Consider the following 15,798-nt stretch of genomic DNA (forward strand, 5'->3'; position numbering starts at 1 on the left):
CGGAGTTGAACAACGCAGCGTCTCGACTTCCGGCAAGATCTGGCAACTACGCCAGGCCGCGGTATTGTTTTGGTTTCACGTGGTTTGCGAGCACATGTAGCGAAGACGTGACCGGAGAAGTGCCCCTGTGATGTTCCCGGAAGACGGAAAGTATCGTTCTTAATCGTCGTGCGCGCTTTGAAAGCGAAGGGAGTCACAGAATGCACGAGTGCGCAACCACAAGCCAAGGTTCACCACAGCGCTGCGTTGGTTTCGGCGATCTCGTTCTGTTTGGTGCAACACGGCGATGCGACAGAGCTGAAGCGTTCGTGGTGTGTGTAATGCGGTGCTATGTGTGTTATGCAGGGTTGACGTATAACGGGTCCAGTCCCGTTATATGATACAGTAAAACTGGCCCGGGAGGACGCAGCAAGCGTTTTTAAAAGTAAATCTTCCTTCGTTCTGTTTCAAAATGTGGAAAATTCCGGACGCATACCGTGAGCAAAAAGCTGCGGGCGTTTTCAAATAAATTGCGTCGTTTTAATTGAACAATGGATGCCGAATTGTTCTCCTAAATCTGCCGTTTTTATGCTTCGTGTTGTGTGACTGCGTTTGCACAGCGACGTGTTGCGCTCGTCGTGCGGTGTGAATAAATTTGGGCAAGATTTCGTACCTGTCTACAGGTGCATGAATTGAGACCACTTTTTACGTAGTGAACATGGTGTTTTTTTTTTATTTTGTGTGTCTAGTTGTGGACGTTAGGTGCACCCGGTGCGAATCTCGATGGCCTCCGGAGCGATATGACGAGAACGTAACTGGACACGTTTGTCGCTACGCGAACGCCAGATTGCCTCCAGCCAAATAGCATTCCTTTCGGGGCGACATGGCTGCTGGAAGGCTCACTGTCGGGATCACGCATCTGACATCTCCGAAAAGTCAGCATTTGCACGCGCAAACAAGCGAAACAAACACACACACAAAAAAAAAGAAAAAAGCACGCTAAGCAAGCAAAGAGGAAAACGAAAGAATTGCGCTATGAAAGCCAAAACCCCGCGTCGCTTCCTATCACTAACACCTGCGACAGCTGCTAAACAGACACTACTTCACTTCAAGAAGTCTTACTCAAGCACCTGGGTCAGCACGAAACACTGATCACTTCGGCGAAACGATTAGTCGAGGTAGGCGAGACAGGCGGGAGCAGAGACTTCGGCGGCCATGAAAGAATGGCGAAGCTTTTGTTTGTATGAATCCAAACGGAAGTGCCCGTCTTGTAAACCTTTTGTAAAGAATAATAACTCTCATCACATGGGTTATTCTTTAAACGTAAAAATATGCCGCTCAAAAGGAAATTGCAACATATAACAAAGGTTTAACAACCAAGATCTAAGCTGTCAATCAAACTCTTAGCCAATGAGAACCTATTGGGATTGACGTCACGTAATCACAACTTCGTGGCGCGCGATTTAAGGCGGACGAAATAGCCGCAAACTAAAATGAGTCTCATGCAATAAATATTGCTGTAAGAAATGTTTTTTCTCGCGGAAAAATTGTTTTTTGACATGCTTGTCCCAATTAGGCTATTTAAAAAAAAACTTTTTTTTCTTTGCAGTTACCCTTTAAGGAGCCGCCGAAAGACAAAACTTCTGGCGGTGCCAGGGTTCGAGCTTCGAGTCTCCAAATAGCTGCTCTAGCGTGTTAACCGCCGGCGCACAATGCCATGTCTTTTCGAAGCTTCCCATCTGTCTTATTAATGTACCGAAACAAAATGTATTCAAGAGAAACACTGGCATAAATGTAATTTTTTTTTTTCTTAATTAAAAAAATGTTGTTTTCAAATTTTACGTTTTAGGTTTCATAAACTAATAATGCACCCTTCCAAAAAAATTTCGAAAGCATATACTGAGGATTTATGTCACTACAAGACATTTTCGACGGGACAGCAAAGGGTGTCTCATTCTGGAGCCATTCGGGTGAGCTATTTGCCAACAGTTACTAACTGTTTTCAAACACCAACCTCTCTATGCTCAATGTATAGACGAACTCTTGATCGGAGACCCTAAAAAAACTAAAGAAAAAGGGCTCAGGAGATGGTGCCAGTTGATCAGTGTGGTCATGAAAAAGTTGACAAACTATTATGCATATATACGCTGAAGGCACATGTTTCAAGAGTTCAGGAGATGCAGAAAAGCCTGTTTAGGAGACCTGCAGTATTAAAGGGGCACTGACACATCAAAATTATATTTTTTTTTATTATCCAAAATGATTGAAAACGATTCCGGGACATTACCCTCAAAATTCGCAACTTGGGAATTCAGTATTTGTGAAGTAAAAAAACAATTTCCAAATGCCGAATTCGAAGTTCCCGCGCGATCCGCGCCATTGCATTGACGTCAAACATTGTGGAGTCCTGAGAGTCCACTTTCTTTCACGACTCAGTGCTGTTACCATCGCGACCCAAAGCGACGAGGAAAGGAGCAAGCGCCGATAGACCGAAAAAAAAAAACGGTTTTGAGCAGTGTCGCCTGTTTTCCGAGGGAGGATACAAATCCAGGACGCGGCACCACAACGGACTCCGATTTTTGGTATTTCAAAAAGAAGGGCCGTAGTGGATTCGCAATTGCGTTAAAAAACATGTTTTACGATTGCCGTTATTAAATATTATAGAAATGTCTCCTACAAAGCTTCTAAATTTCATGACTTTTGACGTCACGAATCAAAAGAAGCGAGGAGGCGAGGAGCGGCAGAGGAAAGCAACAAAATTAAAAAGGGGCGCGCGCGCGTAAAAATTTTTTTTTTCGATGCGTTTTTTTTTTGTGTCTATGACTACAAGTTGCATTGTTTTAGACAATAAAAAAAAATATGACCCTTGGGGTGTCAGTGCCCCTTTAAAAAACACTAAAATGAAAAAAAAAAGTTTTTTTATAGGTTTTCATTATTTTTTTTTTGTAAATTTTCCTACTAAAAAAAAGTTTTTTAACAATATTTTTTGTTGTTAGACGCAATTTAGTGGGGCTAGCCCTACTCTAGCCCTACCCAGTGCTTAGAAAACTGAGCACCTTTTCTTGGTTCTCATTGGTTGGAGAGATGAATGATGTGTGAAATGTTGGTTATAAAAGTGTCTCTCTGTGCCGTAATAGTATTTTAATTGACCACATTTTCATGCTTAAGAAACAAATAATCTAGATAAAGTCATTATTGTTTTCAAAAATATCCCGAGATTGCCTTTCCGCTTCGGTTCCAAATGATTACAAACATGGCTACCAGCCTCTGCAGAGTTATGGTGCCTGAAGCGCATCTCCGGCTGGTGTGTTTAGCGTCCTATCCCATTTATGCATCAAAAGTGGTCCCGAAGTGGCAACAAAATGATGTCACAGAAATCAAAACGTCCTGCTGTTGGATGCCGCGATCCTGGCAGTTGGTCGTAGAAATGCTGGTGAAAGGCTGCAGGTATGTTCCCGGGAACATACCTGCAGCAGAACAGGCGCCTGCCACATCCAGTACCGCTGCTGGGACACCGCCAGGATCACGACCGGTGAGAGCATGACGCTTCTATGACGTCACCAGGTGGAAATCGAGGGACAACTTTTTCAGACGCGGTAAACACACCAGTCGGAGATGCGTTCCAGGCATTATAGCAGAGTGATCAACGAGAGCAGTTCATGCTGACTTGCAGCTTCTATGTCCATGTCTGTGCATGGAAGACAGCAATAGATAGTGGTGTGGAATAGCAGACGGTGCCGGAGGCTGCCGCGCGTCTGCTCGCATGTCTAGCAGGCGGTGCCAGACTCCAGACAAATTGGAGACAATGCGGAGCGCAAGTTTGTCTGCTTCTTGCACAGGGGCTGTGATGATGTCAGAATGCCAAGCTCTTATTGGCCGATTGAAAAAAATAGTGAGTAGACCTCAAGGCATCTAGTATTGAGGTCTACCCACTATCCTTTCGATCAAAGTTAATCAGAGCTCGGCGTTCTTCTGACGTCACCTCAACTCCTGCGCAAGAAGCAGACGACTTGCTCTCCACATAGGCATCCAAAATGTTCGGTCGAGCACTCAAGCCAAACCAGTACAGTATAGACCACTTACAACGTAACCGCTTATAGTGCAGGACCGGGTATAACGCGGCTTTTTTAAACCACCGGTTCGCCTCCCATAGAACTCCATGTATTTACATACCGCTTAAAATGCAGGCGCGCGAAGGGAAATACCGGTTACAGTGCGGTTTCTGGAAGAGCCCGGCGGCCGTGCCGACTGACCGGCGCAGCGAGCACGCTTCCCTTTGCGGCGCTAGATAACGGCGCGAGCCGCGAGCGGCACTCGCGGGGCAAGGAGGTTGCTCGAAGAAACCGGGAGATGCGAAGAGAGAGGCTGCAGTTGCCATAGCGACGGAGGGACGCATACACGTGTCGTTCTCGTGCGCGCGTCTCTCCGCTGCGATGGTTGGAAACAACCACAACGACAGACCAATCGCAGGTCGAGGAGAAGTGTTCGCGCGCGTTGCATGCCGGCAGTGCGTACACACTATTGGCTCTCTCCTTTCCCCCTAACCTCTATTACAACGCTTCTCCTCCTCTCCAGTCGCGGGCCGGCTGCGTCTATCCCCAAACATGGCGTTGGTTTTGATCGTCGACGTAGATTGCGTGATGGAGGCTCATCGTTCCGCGTAAAAGCGCTACCCTTGACTGTGAATTTTCGTTGTGTGTCGTTATGATAACCCAGCACGTACTAGAAGGGAAGATCCACCTACTCGTGCGGCGATGTCGTGGCGGCACTCTCAAGACGGCAGAAACGCCCGTGTCGTCGTGTTTGTTTACTTTGACTAGAGTGGTGCTTTCTGTGTTTTCGAACATCGCCCGGATTTCTTATTTGGAGCATTTCATGCCTGTGCTCAAGTTGAAGGTATTACTGGCGCGTGCCGTATAAAGGATGCGAATTTTCACGCGTTTTCATCGCCGGAGAAAAGTGATTAGGGTTAGCAATCCTGAACGCTCGCAACGTCCGTCCGCAACCCGTGACGCTGTTAAAAGGCTGCGCCAGGCAAAAGTCGCTCATTTCTTTCAAAATGTGTGACACACTTGAGACAGAACTGTTCTAGTCTGGTGAAATAAAGACTTTCCTCAAACTAAGCTTTATTTTTCACCTAACATAAAGTAAATTCTTCTACAAACGTAAGTAGTCTCATGGCATGTATTTTGGCCTGAAAAATTGATGTTTTGGTTATAACGCGGTACCGCTTATAGTGCGGATTTTTGCGACTCCCGCGACATACGTTATATGCGGTCTACACTGTAGTAATGGGCAGGGCTAGAGTCACTGAATGTTCCCAGAGTACCGAAACTCCCAAGCTTCGTTTCAGAACCGAGTCGCAGCCAAGCAGTTGCGATCCCCAATATGGCGCTGCACTGTGCCGCTGAAGTGAAGTGCGTACAGTGGCGCTCATTCTCGTGCGAGCTCTTCAATCCACGTTTCTGGCCTGCGTCGACTATGGCTTGCTTTTATTAAAATTCTTTCCTTTGTTCTCAGCTGCGCGTGACTTGCTCTTTGCTATCTCGTCTCAGAGCTCGTAGACCAAGTTACGACCACAAAACGAGGATCTCGAAAAGCGCTTTATAGCCTCTTTGAGCCTCGCCGAGTGCGTGACCCCCGACACGATGCCCGCGACGTGTCTCCAACCGGCACGTTTGGAGTCCCATTCCACCTGTGCGTCCAATTGTAGCGAAGCGGCAACAAATGATGCAACAGAAGCCGGAGCGTCTCGCTGTCGGACATCGCGATCCCGGCAGTTGGATGTTGAAGTTTCACAAAAAAGCGAGAGAGATTGCGAGCGTCGCCGTTGCCGCAGAGTCCCAACTCCTGGCTGCCAACACTTCTGTACTCCGTCGAGCCGGAGAGTGACCCGCAGCAGAACCGGTGTCTGCTGTGTTCATCACCGCCACCATGCCGCCGCTGGGATCGTGGTCAACGACGACGCGACGTTTTTGCTACGTCGTCGGGTGGAAATCAAGGAACCACTTTCTTGGATGCGGTGAGCCAGCGGGAGACACGTTTCGGACACCATACTCCAGAGAGTTGATTGAAAGAGCACTCACGGTTGGTGGAGTCCTGGCCTTTCCTCTTGTAGACCAGCATGTAGGCGCCCGTCGAGTCGTGCGTCTCCTCCGCTTGCTTCCGCTTCTGCCCTGGTTGCTTGGCAGGGCCTGTTTCAACGTGAAACATGTTATAGGGCTGGCTCCAAACGTTTCTGATGCTAGAACGTTTTATGTATGCAACGCAATTGCCTAGCGATTCACCATACATTTTTAATGCGAAAGCATTAACTGTCCCATGGAGCGAGCCGATGTCATCAGTTTGAAGCGCAAAAACGGCACCTAGTTTCCCCGATCCCAAAGGTCCCATTGGCTGGCGCGCAGCGACGAGGCTCCCATTGGCCACTGCGTGTGTCTCTTTCAACGACCGCCGCCAGGTTGCGCTGCGTGTCCGTGCCGCCAAGCGCCAATAAAACTAACCGCCGCAACTTCAGGCCACTTCAGGCCCCGCGCCGGTTAAAACAAATACGTTGGTGCACGCTCGGAGGCCCCTGCTTGTCTCGCCACCGACCAACATGCCATCGCCTCCATCATCCACATTGTCAGCGGTGCGTCTGCTCGTCTCGCCACCGACGAACATGGCGTTGCCTCTAGCATCCATATAGTCGGACATTTATTCTTTCGAATTCACAACTCATAAGAAGTGCTTAGGTGTCTTCCGACTTCTTTTTTTCTGCCTCATCCTCATCCACCTCCACCTCCACCTCCCCCCCCACCATTTTCTATGTCCCGTTTTAGAGCGCAGCTCTTAGGGGCCCGTTCCCGGCTTGAGCGGCGTCACCGTCGGCGTTGGCGTTGCCGTCGGCGTAACCAAGGTCATTTCAAGGTCACTTGACCCCCAAGGTCACGTGACCCCTCCAGGTCACGTGGCCCCTCCCAAGGTCATCAAAGGTCACGTGACCCCCAAGGTCACGTGACATTGGGGGTCACGTGGTGTCATCTTGGGATCACGTGACCCCTCCCAAGGTCATCTCAAGGTCACGTGACCCCAAAACCCCACGTGACCCTTTGAAGGTCACGTGACCCCCAAGGTCACGTGACCCACAAGTCACGTGACCCCTCTGAGGTCACGTGACCCCTCTGAGGTCACGTGACCCCCCAGGTCACGTGGTCTCCTGCCCAAGGTCACGTGACCCCCGAGGTCACGTGACCCCTCCCAAGGTCATCTCAAGGTCACGTGACCCCTCCCAAGGTCATCTCAAGGTCACGTGACCCCAAGGTGACCCCACGTGACCCTCCAGGTCACGTGACCCCCCCGAGGTCACGTGACCCCTCCAGGTCACGTGACCCCCAAGGTCACGTGACCCCCGGAGGTCACGTGGGGGTCACGTGACCTTGAGGTGACCCCCATGTGACACCCAAGGTCACGTGACCCCCAGGTCACGCCTCCCCGAGGTCACGTGACCCCCCCCGGAGCATATTAAAGAATGAGGCAGGAGGAGGAGAAGGAGGAGGGGTCTACCCTCCCCTCAGTACCCTTCACTCCTCCTCCTCAAGAGCTGCGCTCCAATTCGGCGTTACAGGGAGTTGTAAACGGCTTTCACTTTTTTAGAGCGCAGCTCTTAGGGGCCCGTTCCCGGCTTGAGCGGCGTCGCCGTCGGCGTTGGCGTCGCCGTCGGCGTAACCAAGGTCATCCCAAGGTCACGTGACCCCCAAGGTCACGGACCCCTCCCAAGGTCATCTCAGGGTCACGTGACCCCGCGTGACCCCTCGAGGTCACGTGACCCCTTCTAAGGTCATCTCAAGGTCACGTGACCCCAAGATGACCCCACGTGACCCTTTGAAGGTCACGTGACCCCTCTGAGGTCACGTGACCCCCGAGGTCACGTGGTCTCCTCCCCAAGGTCACGTGACTCCTTCCAAGGTCACGTGACCCCAAGGTGACCCCCCAGGTCACGTGACCCCTCTGAGGTCACGTGACCTTGGGGGTCATGTGACCTTGAGGTGACCCCCAGGTCACGCCTCCCCGAGGTCACGTGACCCCCTCCCCGAAGTCACGTGACACCCCCCCCCCCCCCGAGGTCACGTGACCCCCCCCCCCCGGAGCATACTAAAGAATGAGGGGAGGAGGAGGAGAAGGGGGAGGGGTCTACCCTTAGTACCCTTCACTCCTCCTCCTCAAGAGCTGCGCTCCAATTCGGCGTTACAGGGATTTCTAAACGGCTTTCACTTTTTTAGAGCGCAGCTCTTAGGGGCCCGTTTCCGGCTTGAGCGGCGTCGCCGTCGGCGTCGCCGTCGGCGTAACCGCGCGGTGCATCATGGGAAATGTCCCATAATGCACCGCGCGAGCCCCCCTACCGGGGTCACGTGACCTCGTGGGGGGTCACGTGACTCCCCCCGAGGTCACGTGACTCCCCTGAGGTCACGTGACCCCCTCCTCGAGGTCACGTGACCCCCCGAGGTCACGTGACCCCCGCCGATGTCGCGTGACCCCCCGATGACGTCATCGTCACTGATGACGTCACCGGCATCCACATCGTCATCGTCATCATCACTGATGACGTCACCAGCATCCACATCGTCATCGTCATCATCACTGATGACGTCGCCGGCATCCACATCGTCATCGTCATCATCACTGATGACGTCACCGGCATCCGCATCGTCATCGTCATCATTACTGATGACGTCACCGGCATCCACATCGTCATCGTCATCATCACTGATGACGTCACCGGCATCCCCATCGTCATCGTCATCATCACTGATGACGTCACCGGCATCCACATCGTCATCGTCATCATCACTGATGACGTCACCGGCATCCACATCGTCATCGTCATCATCACTGATGACGTCACCGGCATCCGCATCGTCATCGTCATCATCACTGATGACGTCACCGGCATCCCCATCGTCATCGTCATCATCACTGATGTCACCGGCATCCACATCGTCATCGTCATCATCACTGATGACGTCACCGGCATCCACACTGTCATCGTCATCATCACTGATGACGTCACCGGCATCCACATCGTCATCATCACTGACGACGTCACCGGCATCCGCATCGTCATCGTCATCATCACTGATGACGTCATCAGTGACGTCACTGATGTCGTCACGTGACCCCCCCCCCCCTGGTTAGTTTACCCCCCCCCCCCCCGTGCCCTTCCCTCCTCCTCCTCAAGAGCTGCGCTCTAATTCGGCGTTACAGGGAGTTGTAAGCGGCTTTCATTTTTTACTCCGACGATCATGGTCACCTCACATACCGTAGAACACCGTGCATACGCCCAGTCCACATTAAGCGCCCATTACCAAATTTGTGAGATCTGAGACAATGCACACAGAACATTTATATGTAAAATTGATGACCGGACAAGCGCCCATCCCCTATTTTTTTTGCGATTATCTCCAAAGCTTGAGTGGGCGCTTGCCCGGTATTTTACGGTAGGTGTTTTACTGTACGTTTCACCAAAAAAACTGGCCATAATCATTACCGTTTCTAAAAAATAGTTTTCCTCAGAGGGTGAAGAGTTTACTTAATATAATTTTATGCATTCACAGTAAAAATAGCGCAAAAAAGACGGGACAAAAAGACGAAGAAACACACAGGAGAAGCGCTAACTGGCAACTAAAGTTTATTGAATGCTTCCAACTTCGTTATCGCCGTGCACGTGCGTAATCGCCCATCTCAAGAAAAATCCGCCATGCCACCAAATCAGTAGATATAACCCGCCCCCCGCCTGCTCAAAAGTTAGCAAAACAGCTATATCACCCCGCTGCACAACCCGAATGATGAAAGAAAAATGTGGCGTGTTAATATTTACAAACTAGATAGTGTTATTGAAGCTATACTCTTTGGGTTGCATATACACCGATGTCGCAAGCATGTACTTTTGCCGCCTCAAGTAACTCTCTTTCTAACCTTCCTTTGTTCCGTCCCTCCTCTTGCGCACCGTCCAGCATGGGGGAGCACCCACAAGTTTTACAATGCTCCGGCAAGTGAGAACCGTAATTGTTGCCAAGAGAAGCCGCAAGCTTCAAGCTCTTGTTTTGCCTAGCGTACCGTTAAGATGCAAGTATTCTCTCAGAATTCTGCTAGAAAAAATGCCAGGAAAGCATAAACTATGGTGTGAAAAAGATTTTTTTCTAAACACTTAACTTGGATAATGCCATGGTGAATTGAGCGACATAGCAACGATTGTGTGATTGGTCTCTAGTTCCAATGAAAAATGCCAGCATGTGGCCAGAATAGTGCTATTTTAAAGTCTTGTGCGCACACTAGGTACAAATCAATGAGTTGTTCATACAACTATACATTTCGCATTTCCGGGTTTTGCAACTTCGCCGTTGGCGTAACTGCGCTAAATTTAGAGGGAAAACTGACCTCGCGTGACCTCAACACCAATTCAGCTTCCCCATTAAATTTAGCGGGGAAAATGATGTCACATGACTTAGTGTCATGTCACCTATGAACAAATTCAGCTTCTCCACTAGATTTAGCGGGAAAATTGATGTCACGTGACCTCAACAGAAATTGAACAGCAGTGACCTAAACAGGATGGAACTGAATATCTGTTGTGGTCGCGTGGTGTCAATTTTTCAGCTAAATTTAGCTGAAAAACTGTGAGAGAAGGGGACTTGACTTACAATCATGTAATCACTGTAGTACGAGAAGTGTTTTCTGCGCTTTCGTTCTCGACACGTCACTGTTAACCAACTAACCGTCGACGCCGATCCCATGCATTCGGCAAACTCCACGGTCTCGGTACGTTGCCCGGATCGCACCACCAACTGGTGCGTCTACCCTGTCCCCAAAGTTGTCCCTCGATTTCCGCCCCACGACGTAACAAAAGTGTCGCGGCCAAGCCTACCACAATCCTGGTGGCGGCACGGCAGCGGAGGTGGATTCGGCAAATACCCGTTCCGCCACGGGTTGCTCTCCAGCTTGACAGTCCACTTGACAATCGGGAAGTGGCGACACTAGCATTCACTCTCACTTTCTGCCAAAACTCCTACATCCAATTGCCAGGAGCGCGACATCCCACAACAAGCCACGCCGGCACCGGCGACGTCGCTTGTTGCCACCGTGGAACCGCTTCCGATATGCAAGCGGGATTAGAGTCGCTGAACGTTTCCAGAGTATCGCATCCGATAGAGTCCGCCGTGACTGCTCTATTTCAGCTTTGATCAGACATTTTGGCGCCGAAACGTATAGGGAGGAAGGGGTTTCAGGGATGCCAACCCGTGTCTCCCAAGCGGATGTGCCGCAAATTACCACCCAAGTTAGGATGCGCTACCTGAAATCGCTGGTGAGACGTGGTCGTATAAAAACAATATTAATTCTGTCCCAAAACCTTGTAAACTAAGATTTTATAAAAATTTCACACTCCTGGCATTCTGTACTAATCTCCAATACAAGTTCCTACAATAACTTTTTTCATTTGTTTTTACACAAAAGTATGCTTTCTAAACACTCGTATAACCGTAGTAAAAAAAAAAAAAAATATTGAGCCGCCATCTTGACGTCATTGAGCCTGGGAGTTTGAGTACTCTGAGAACATTCAGTGACTCTAGGTGGTATGGGACGCCAAACGCACCGGTCGAAGAGGTGTTCCAAACGCGGTAGTCTTTGTCAAACTCTCACCAGAACTGGCGGCGGAGGCGACGTTTTCCTCCGAGCTCAGCTGGAGTAGGCTGCCGGGCATCTTGCAGACGTCCTCGTCGTTGAAGCTGAACCAGGCCCCTGACAGGCGGTCTTTGATGTGTGCCACATAGTGGCCAGAGTTTGCACTGGGGCCCTGGTGGTTCAGCACTGCCGCCAGGGAGTACTCTACCGTGCCCGCTGCAAGTCGTAGAAGATAGGTCTATTCTCCGTCCGCAACCACGACGACAATGGTGGTCGCGCACCAACTCGTTGAAAGCCTAGTATGCACCGAAAAAGTGTGCCGTGGAAGTACTACGACACTGGAAAGCCACGCATGCGTCATCTCAATTGACCCGGCTTACAAACAGCAAGAACATCCTGGTGCGACAATTACAGCAGAATTTATTTACAGCCGATTAAGTGTGAAACCAACCAGATCAAGAGTTCATCAAAGATGCTGCAATATTGGGATATAGGCTGGGAATCAGAAAAATGTGGCGATGGACCTGTTCATCAGTGCATAGTCAAAGCACATGATGTCGCACTATACCGTCACATGACATGATGTTATGCGACTCTGTGTCGCATGACATTGAGTGATGTCATGTGAGATCACCTGACACCACAACTTGACACCGTGTCATGTAATGTTTAATGTATTCTAAACAAATTTAAAAGGTCACTCGTTAAGAGGAGATGCAGGTCAAAGAACAAAAATATCTTGTAAAAAAGTTTGATGTTGGGTTTTCTGGTGTTTTATTACCTTTGGCATTCATATTTTATGTATAAAAATAAGAAGTGCCAGTTATGATTGTGAAATTAGTTATATATGCATTTGAAGACCTCCCGGCAACTCAGAATGGCGTAAATTCGAGCCATTTTTCTGCGCATAGTTCCTGGAATTGTGGATCAGCCGCCATCACATTTTAGTTTACAAGTAGGCCTAGCTGTCTCCTCTCCATCTCAGTCTTCTTTGGCTTCAACTTCTCACGGCAAATTATTAACAAAATATTATGTTTCCTGCCGCTAAGGAGTATCGATACACATCTATGGTGACATTAAAATGTGTTTTTCTCTTTATGTAATTTCGGGGCATCTTCACAGTTTACATGCAAGAATTTTTGTTTTAAATATTGTCCCATCACTACCAAATTTGTCATGCATATACTTTAGAATATATAAAGAATGCAACTATCTAGGTTTGGTTAGATTATATTTTTTGTTATATTTATGAAAAAATTAAGGAACTTTTGTTATCCCTTTAAAAAATCAGTTTTTGAAATTTTGAATAAAAAAACAATAAGTCTAGCACACCATAATTTTTTTGTTCATTCCACTTAGTAGATTAACAGGAGCAAATGAGTTTATATTTCTAGGGTCTTTTTAAATTAAACAAGTTGCCATGCCCCATGTGTGTGCCAACAGGGCCTTTTTTGCACATGCATTGCATCCAGAGCACAAAAACCAAGCTAATATTGAATACAACACCAGATTAATAAAGAGAAGACCAAGCACCATAAACTGTGACCATTTCAGTTAGGTATAAAAAATAATAGAATGAATGTTTTCACCTGGAGCACGTCCATTTAACTACGGCATTCTATGCATTACTTCAAGCGTGCGATAAAACAGCGCAGATAAAACAAAGACTGGCAGTGCGTTGCCGCTTACAACTGCGAGGGACGCGACTGAACCTGGGCTCCAAGGTCGAACAACATAAAAGCACGTACAGAGAGAGCGACGTAGTTCTCGGGCAGGTTTTCAAACGTCAAGGTGCCAAACTTTCGCTTCAAAGTGAGATAGAGAAACACGGCCACATAAAGGCGCAGATGCAGCCGAGACGCCGCAGAAACATTAGCAGAGATCCGAGAGGGCAGTGCTTCGCCATGCGACGTAACGCGGATGCTGTCGTCGGTGGTGCTGCCAACCGGATGCCAATGTGAAGAGGCGTACCGCACGCGCTTTAGGTGTCACCCACCCCCGGTAGAACCTCAAAATAAAGGTCGCCGCCAATCGCTCTCTGGGTAGTTAGGCCCATGTAGATTGGCTTTTGGTAAAACATCTCGGCAGGCTTAAATACTCCGCCGGTATCCTTAAACGAGCCTCCCCCCCTACAGGTGCAACCAGAGACATTGAATGTTCCCGGAGTACCAAATTCCATTCAGTCTGCTTACTGGAAGTCAATCCTGCAGACTGCAGTTCTGATTGGCTGGTTCATCCTGAGGCGGAAGTTATCAGTCGGCCATTTCGGGGATGGGCCCAAAACAACAAAACACGTATGTAAAACGTTTCTGCGTTACCACGGCTACGGCTGGTATGCACGGGAGGGAGCTCTGGGGATCGATGAGTTAAGACTGAACAAAAAGTGTGTTAATTTTTTTTTAACTTTTTTTTTTAAATTTTTTTTATTAACCCCTTAACTGGGGAGTGCGTCTTTAGACACGCATCAATGTTGATTGCAGATTGGGGGGGCGCGTCTATAGACGCGCTACACTTTCTTTGCTGTTAGGAAGCGCGTTTTTAAACCCTCGTTCAATTTAGCGTGTGGGTAGGATGCGTCATCTATCCTCGTGTATTGGAAACATTTTTAGTTTTAAAAATGATGCATACATGGCAGCACAAAAAAAGGTTGAAGACTCCTGTATGACACCTTTGACTGTTTGTTTGGAAAATGGAGTCCAGCAAACGCCAGCGGGTCCCTTGACCGACGAAGAAATCGCTGAGCTGCTGCAAAATACTTGCAAGGACAGCGACTGCGATGTTGATATCTCGAGTTTGATTATATGCTCCCCGGGATCCGAGACAAAAATTGAAGATGACACGGCGAAACAATTGTTTACGGAAACACCATAAACTTCGGGGTCTGTTGCAACCTGGCAAGATGCCAGCACAGTGAAAGATCCATTTCTGATTGTAGGAAGTGCCAAGGTGGACATCGAACTTGATATAAATAAATTTGTTTTAGGTTTCGAGATTACTGTTGAACCCTTGAGAGCTAAACACTTAAAAAAAGATTCTCCCTATTTTACAGATATCTTTGGTCAAAAAAATCCCCAGTTAAGGGGTTAAGTAGCTGTTAATTTGGTTTGCCAAAAAAGATTGCCGGCTCGCTTTTGTGCTCCAGTTGCACTTGTGCTGCGTTTCAAACTCTACGCCTCAGGCACTAAGCCTAACGCTCGACTTCGATGTGTTTCGAGGTGAGAGAGACAGACGAGACAGCAAGAAGCAAGTCATGCACCACTCGGAACGAAGGAAAGAATTTTAATAAAAACTTTCAGCCTTTCCACTCTGGTGAAGAAGGAAGACCATCGAAGCTGTACTATGGTGGGAATGAAGTAAAGGAGTGTCTACATCCACGCGTGGGGATGTAGCAAAGTCGGGAGGAGATAAGGCTCCATCCACGCACTACGTCACTTCCGGCGCACAACATCACTTCCTATGTGGGCGGAGGCAGTTCTCCAGGAATTCTGCCGCAAGAAGGGCTTCGTGTTCATCGGTGATCTCGTGGACGAGTGGCTTCTGTCCATCGGCTACTGTTTTATTTGTCATTGAATAAAATGTTTCTGGAATCTTTTACCCAGTTTCCTCGATTGAGTGTTCTCAGTATATTTGCTATTACTGGGACTAATGAATGTTTTCCCTTCTCTCACAATCTTTGTGAGATTGCGAGCGTGCGTGCAAGTCAAGAACGTACGGAGCGGTGGGCTCGCACTTGACCCCTTCGATGCCTTGAACCAAGCCAACCACACGCACGACGATGCCTCACCGCCTCGCCTCTGCAGCGATGCACACATTGGCGAAGGCCTCGGAGGCCGCACCCCAAGCCAACCAAGGCCGCACCATATGGCTGCACGGCCGCACGGCTGCACGCCCACACACACGGCTGTATGCCCACACACACAGCTGCACGACCACACGCATGGATGGCGCATGCATGCCGCGCACAAGTGTGTGACTCCTGGACAACATAACTATAAAGCAGGGTGTCGAACTGGAGCCGAACCGAACCGAAAACCGGAACCGAACCGGTATTTTTTCCGGAACTGAACCCGAACCGTTATATTGTTATCGCGATGAACCCGAACCGGAACTGAACCGGAAAAAAAAATAATGGTTACCGGCTCATGTCAAAACGGTTCGGCC

General features: G+C 48.9%; 1 protein-coding gene across 2 annotated transcripts in view; it reads right to left on the reverse strand.

Moving 5' to 3' along the window:
- The window catches only part of LOC8036804 (ubiquitin carboxyl-terminal hydrolase 48), a 175,417-nt gene that overhangs the window by 119,364 nt on the left and 40,255 nt on the right, over window positions 1–15,798 (reverse strand). For both annotated transcript variants that reach the window (XM_040216159.3, XM_040216160.3), the window contains exons 10-11: window positions 11,656–11,853; window positions 6,066–6,173 (exon numbers count right to left, since the gene is read on the reverse strand). In XM_040216159.3, the coding sequence (XP_040072093.1) occupies window positions 6,066–6,173; window positions 11,656–11,853 (306 nt within the window). The remainder of the gene's footprint in view (window positions 1–6,065; window positions 6,174–11,655; window positions 11,854–15,798) is intronic.

The sequence above is a fragment of the Ixodes scapularis genome, unplaced genomic scaffold (assembly GCF_016920785.2).
Source record: "Ixodes scapularis isolate PalLabHiFi unplaced genomic scaffold, ASM1692078v2 PGA_scaffold1__304_contigs__length_218370807, whole genome shotgun sequence".
NCBI lineage: Eukaryota > Metazoa > Arthropoda > Arachnida > Ixodida > Ixodidae > Ixodes > Ixodes scapularis.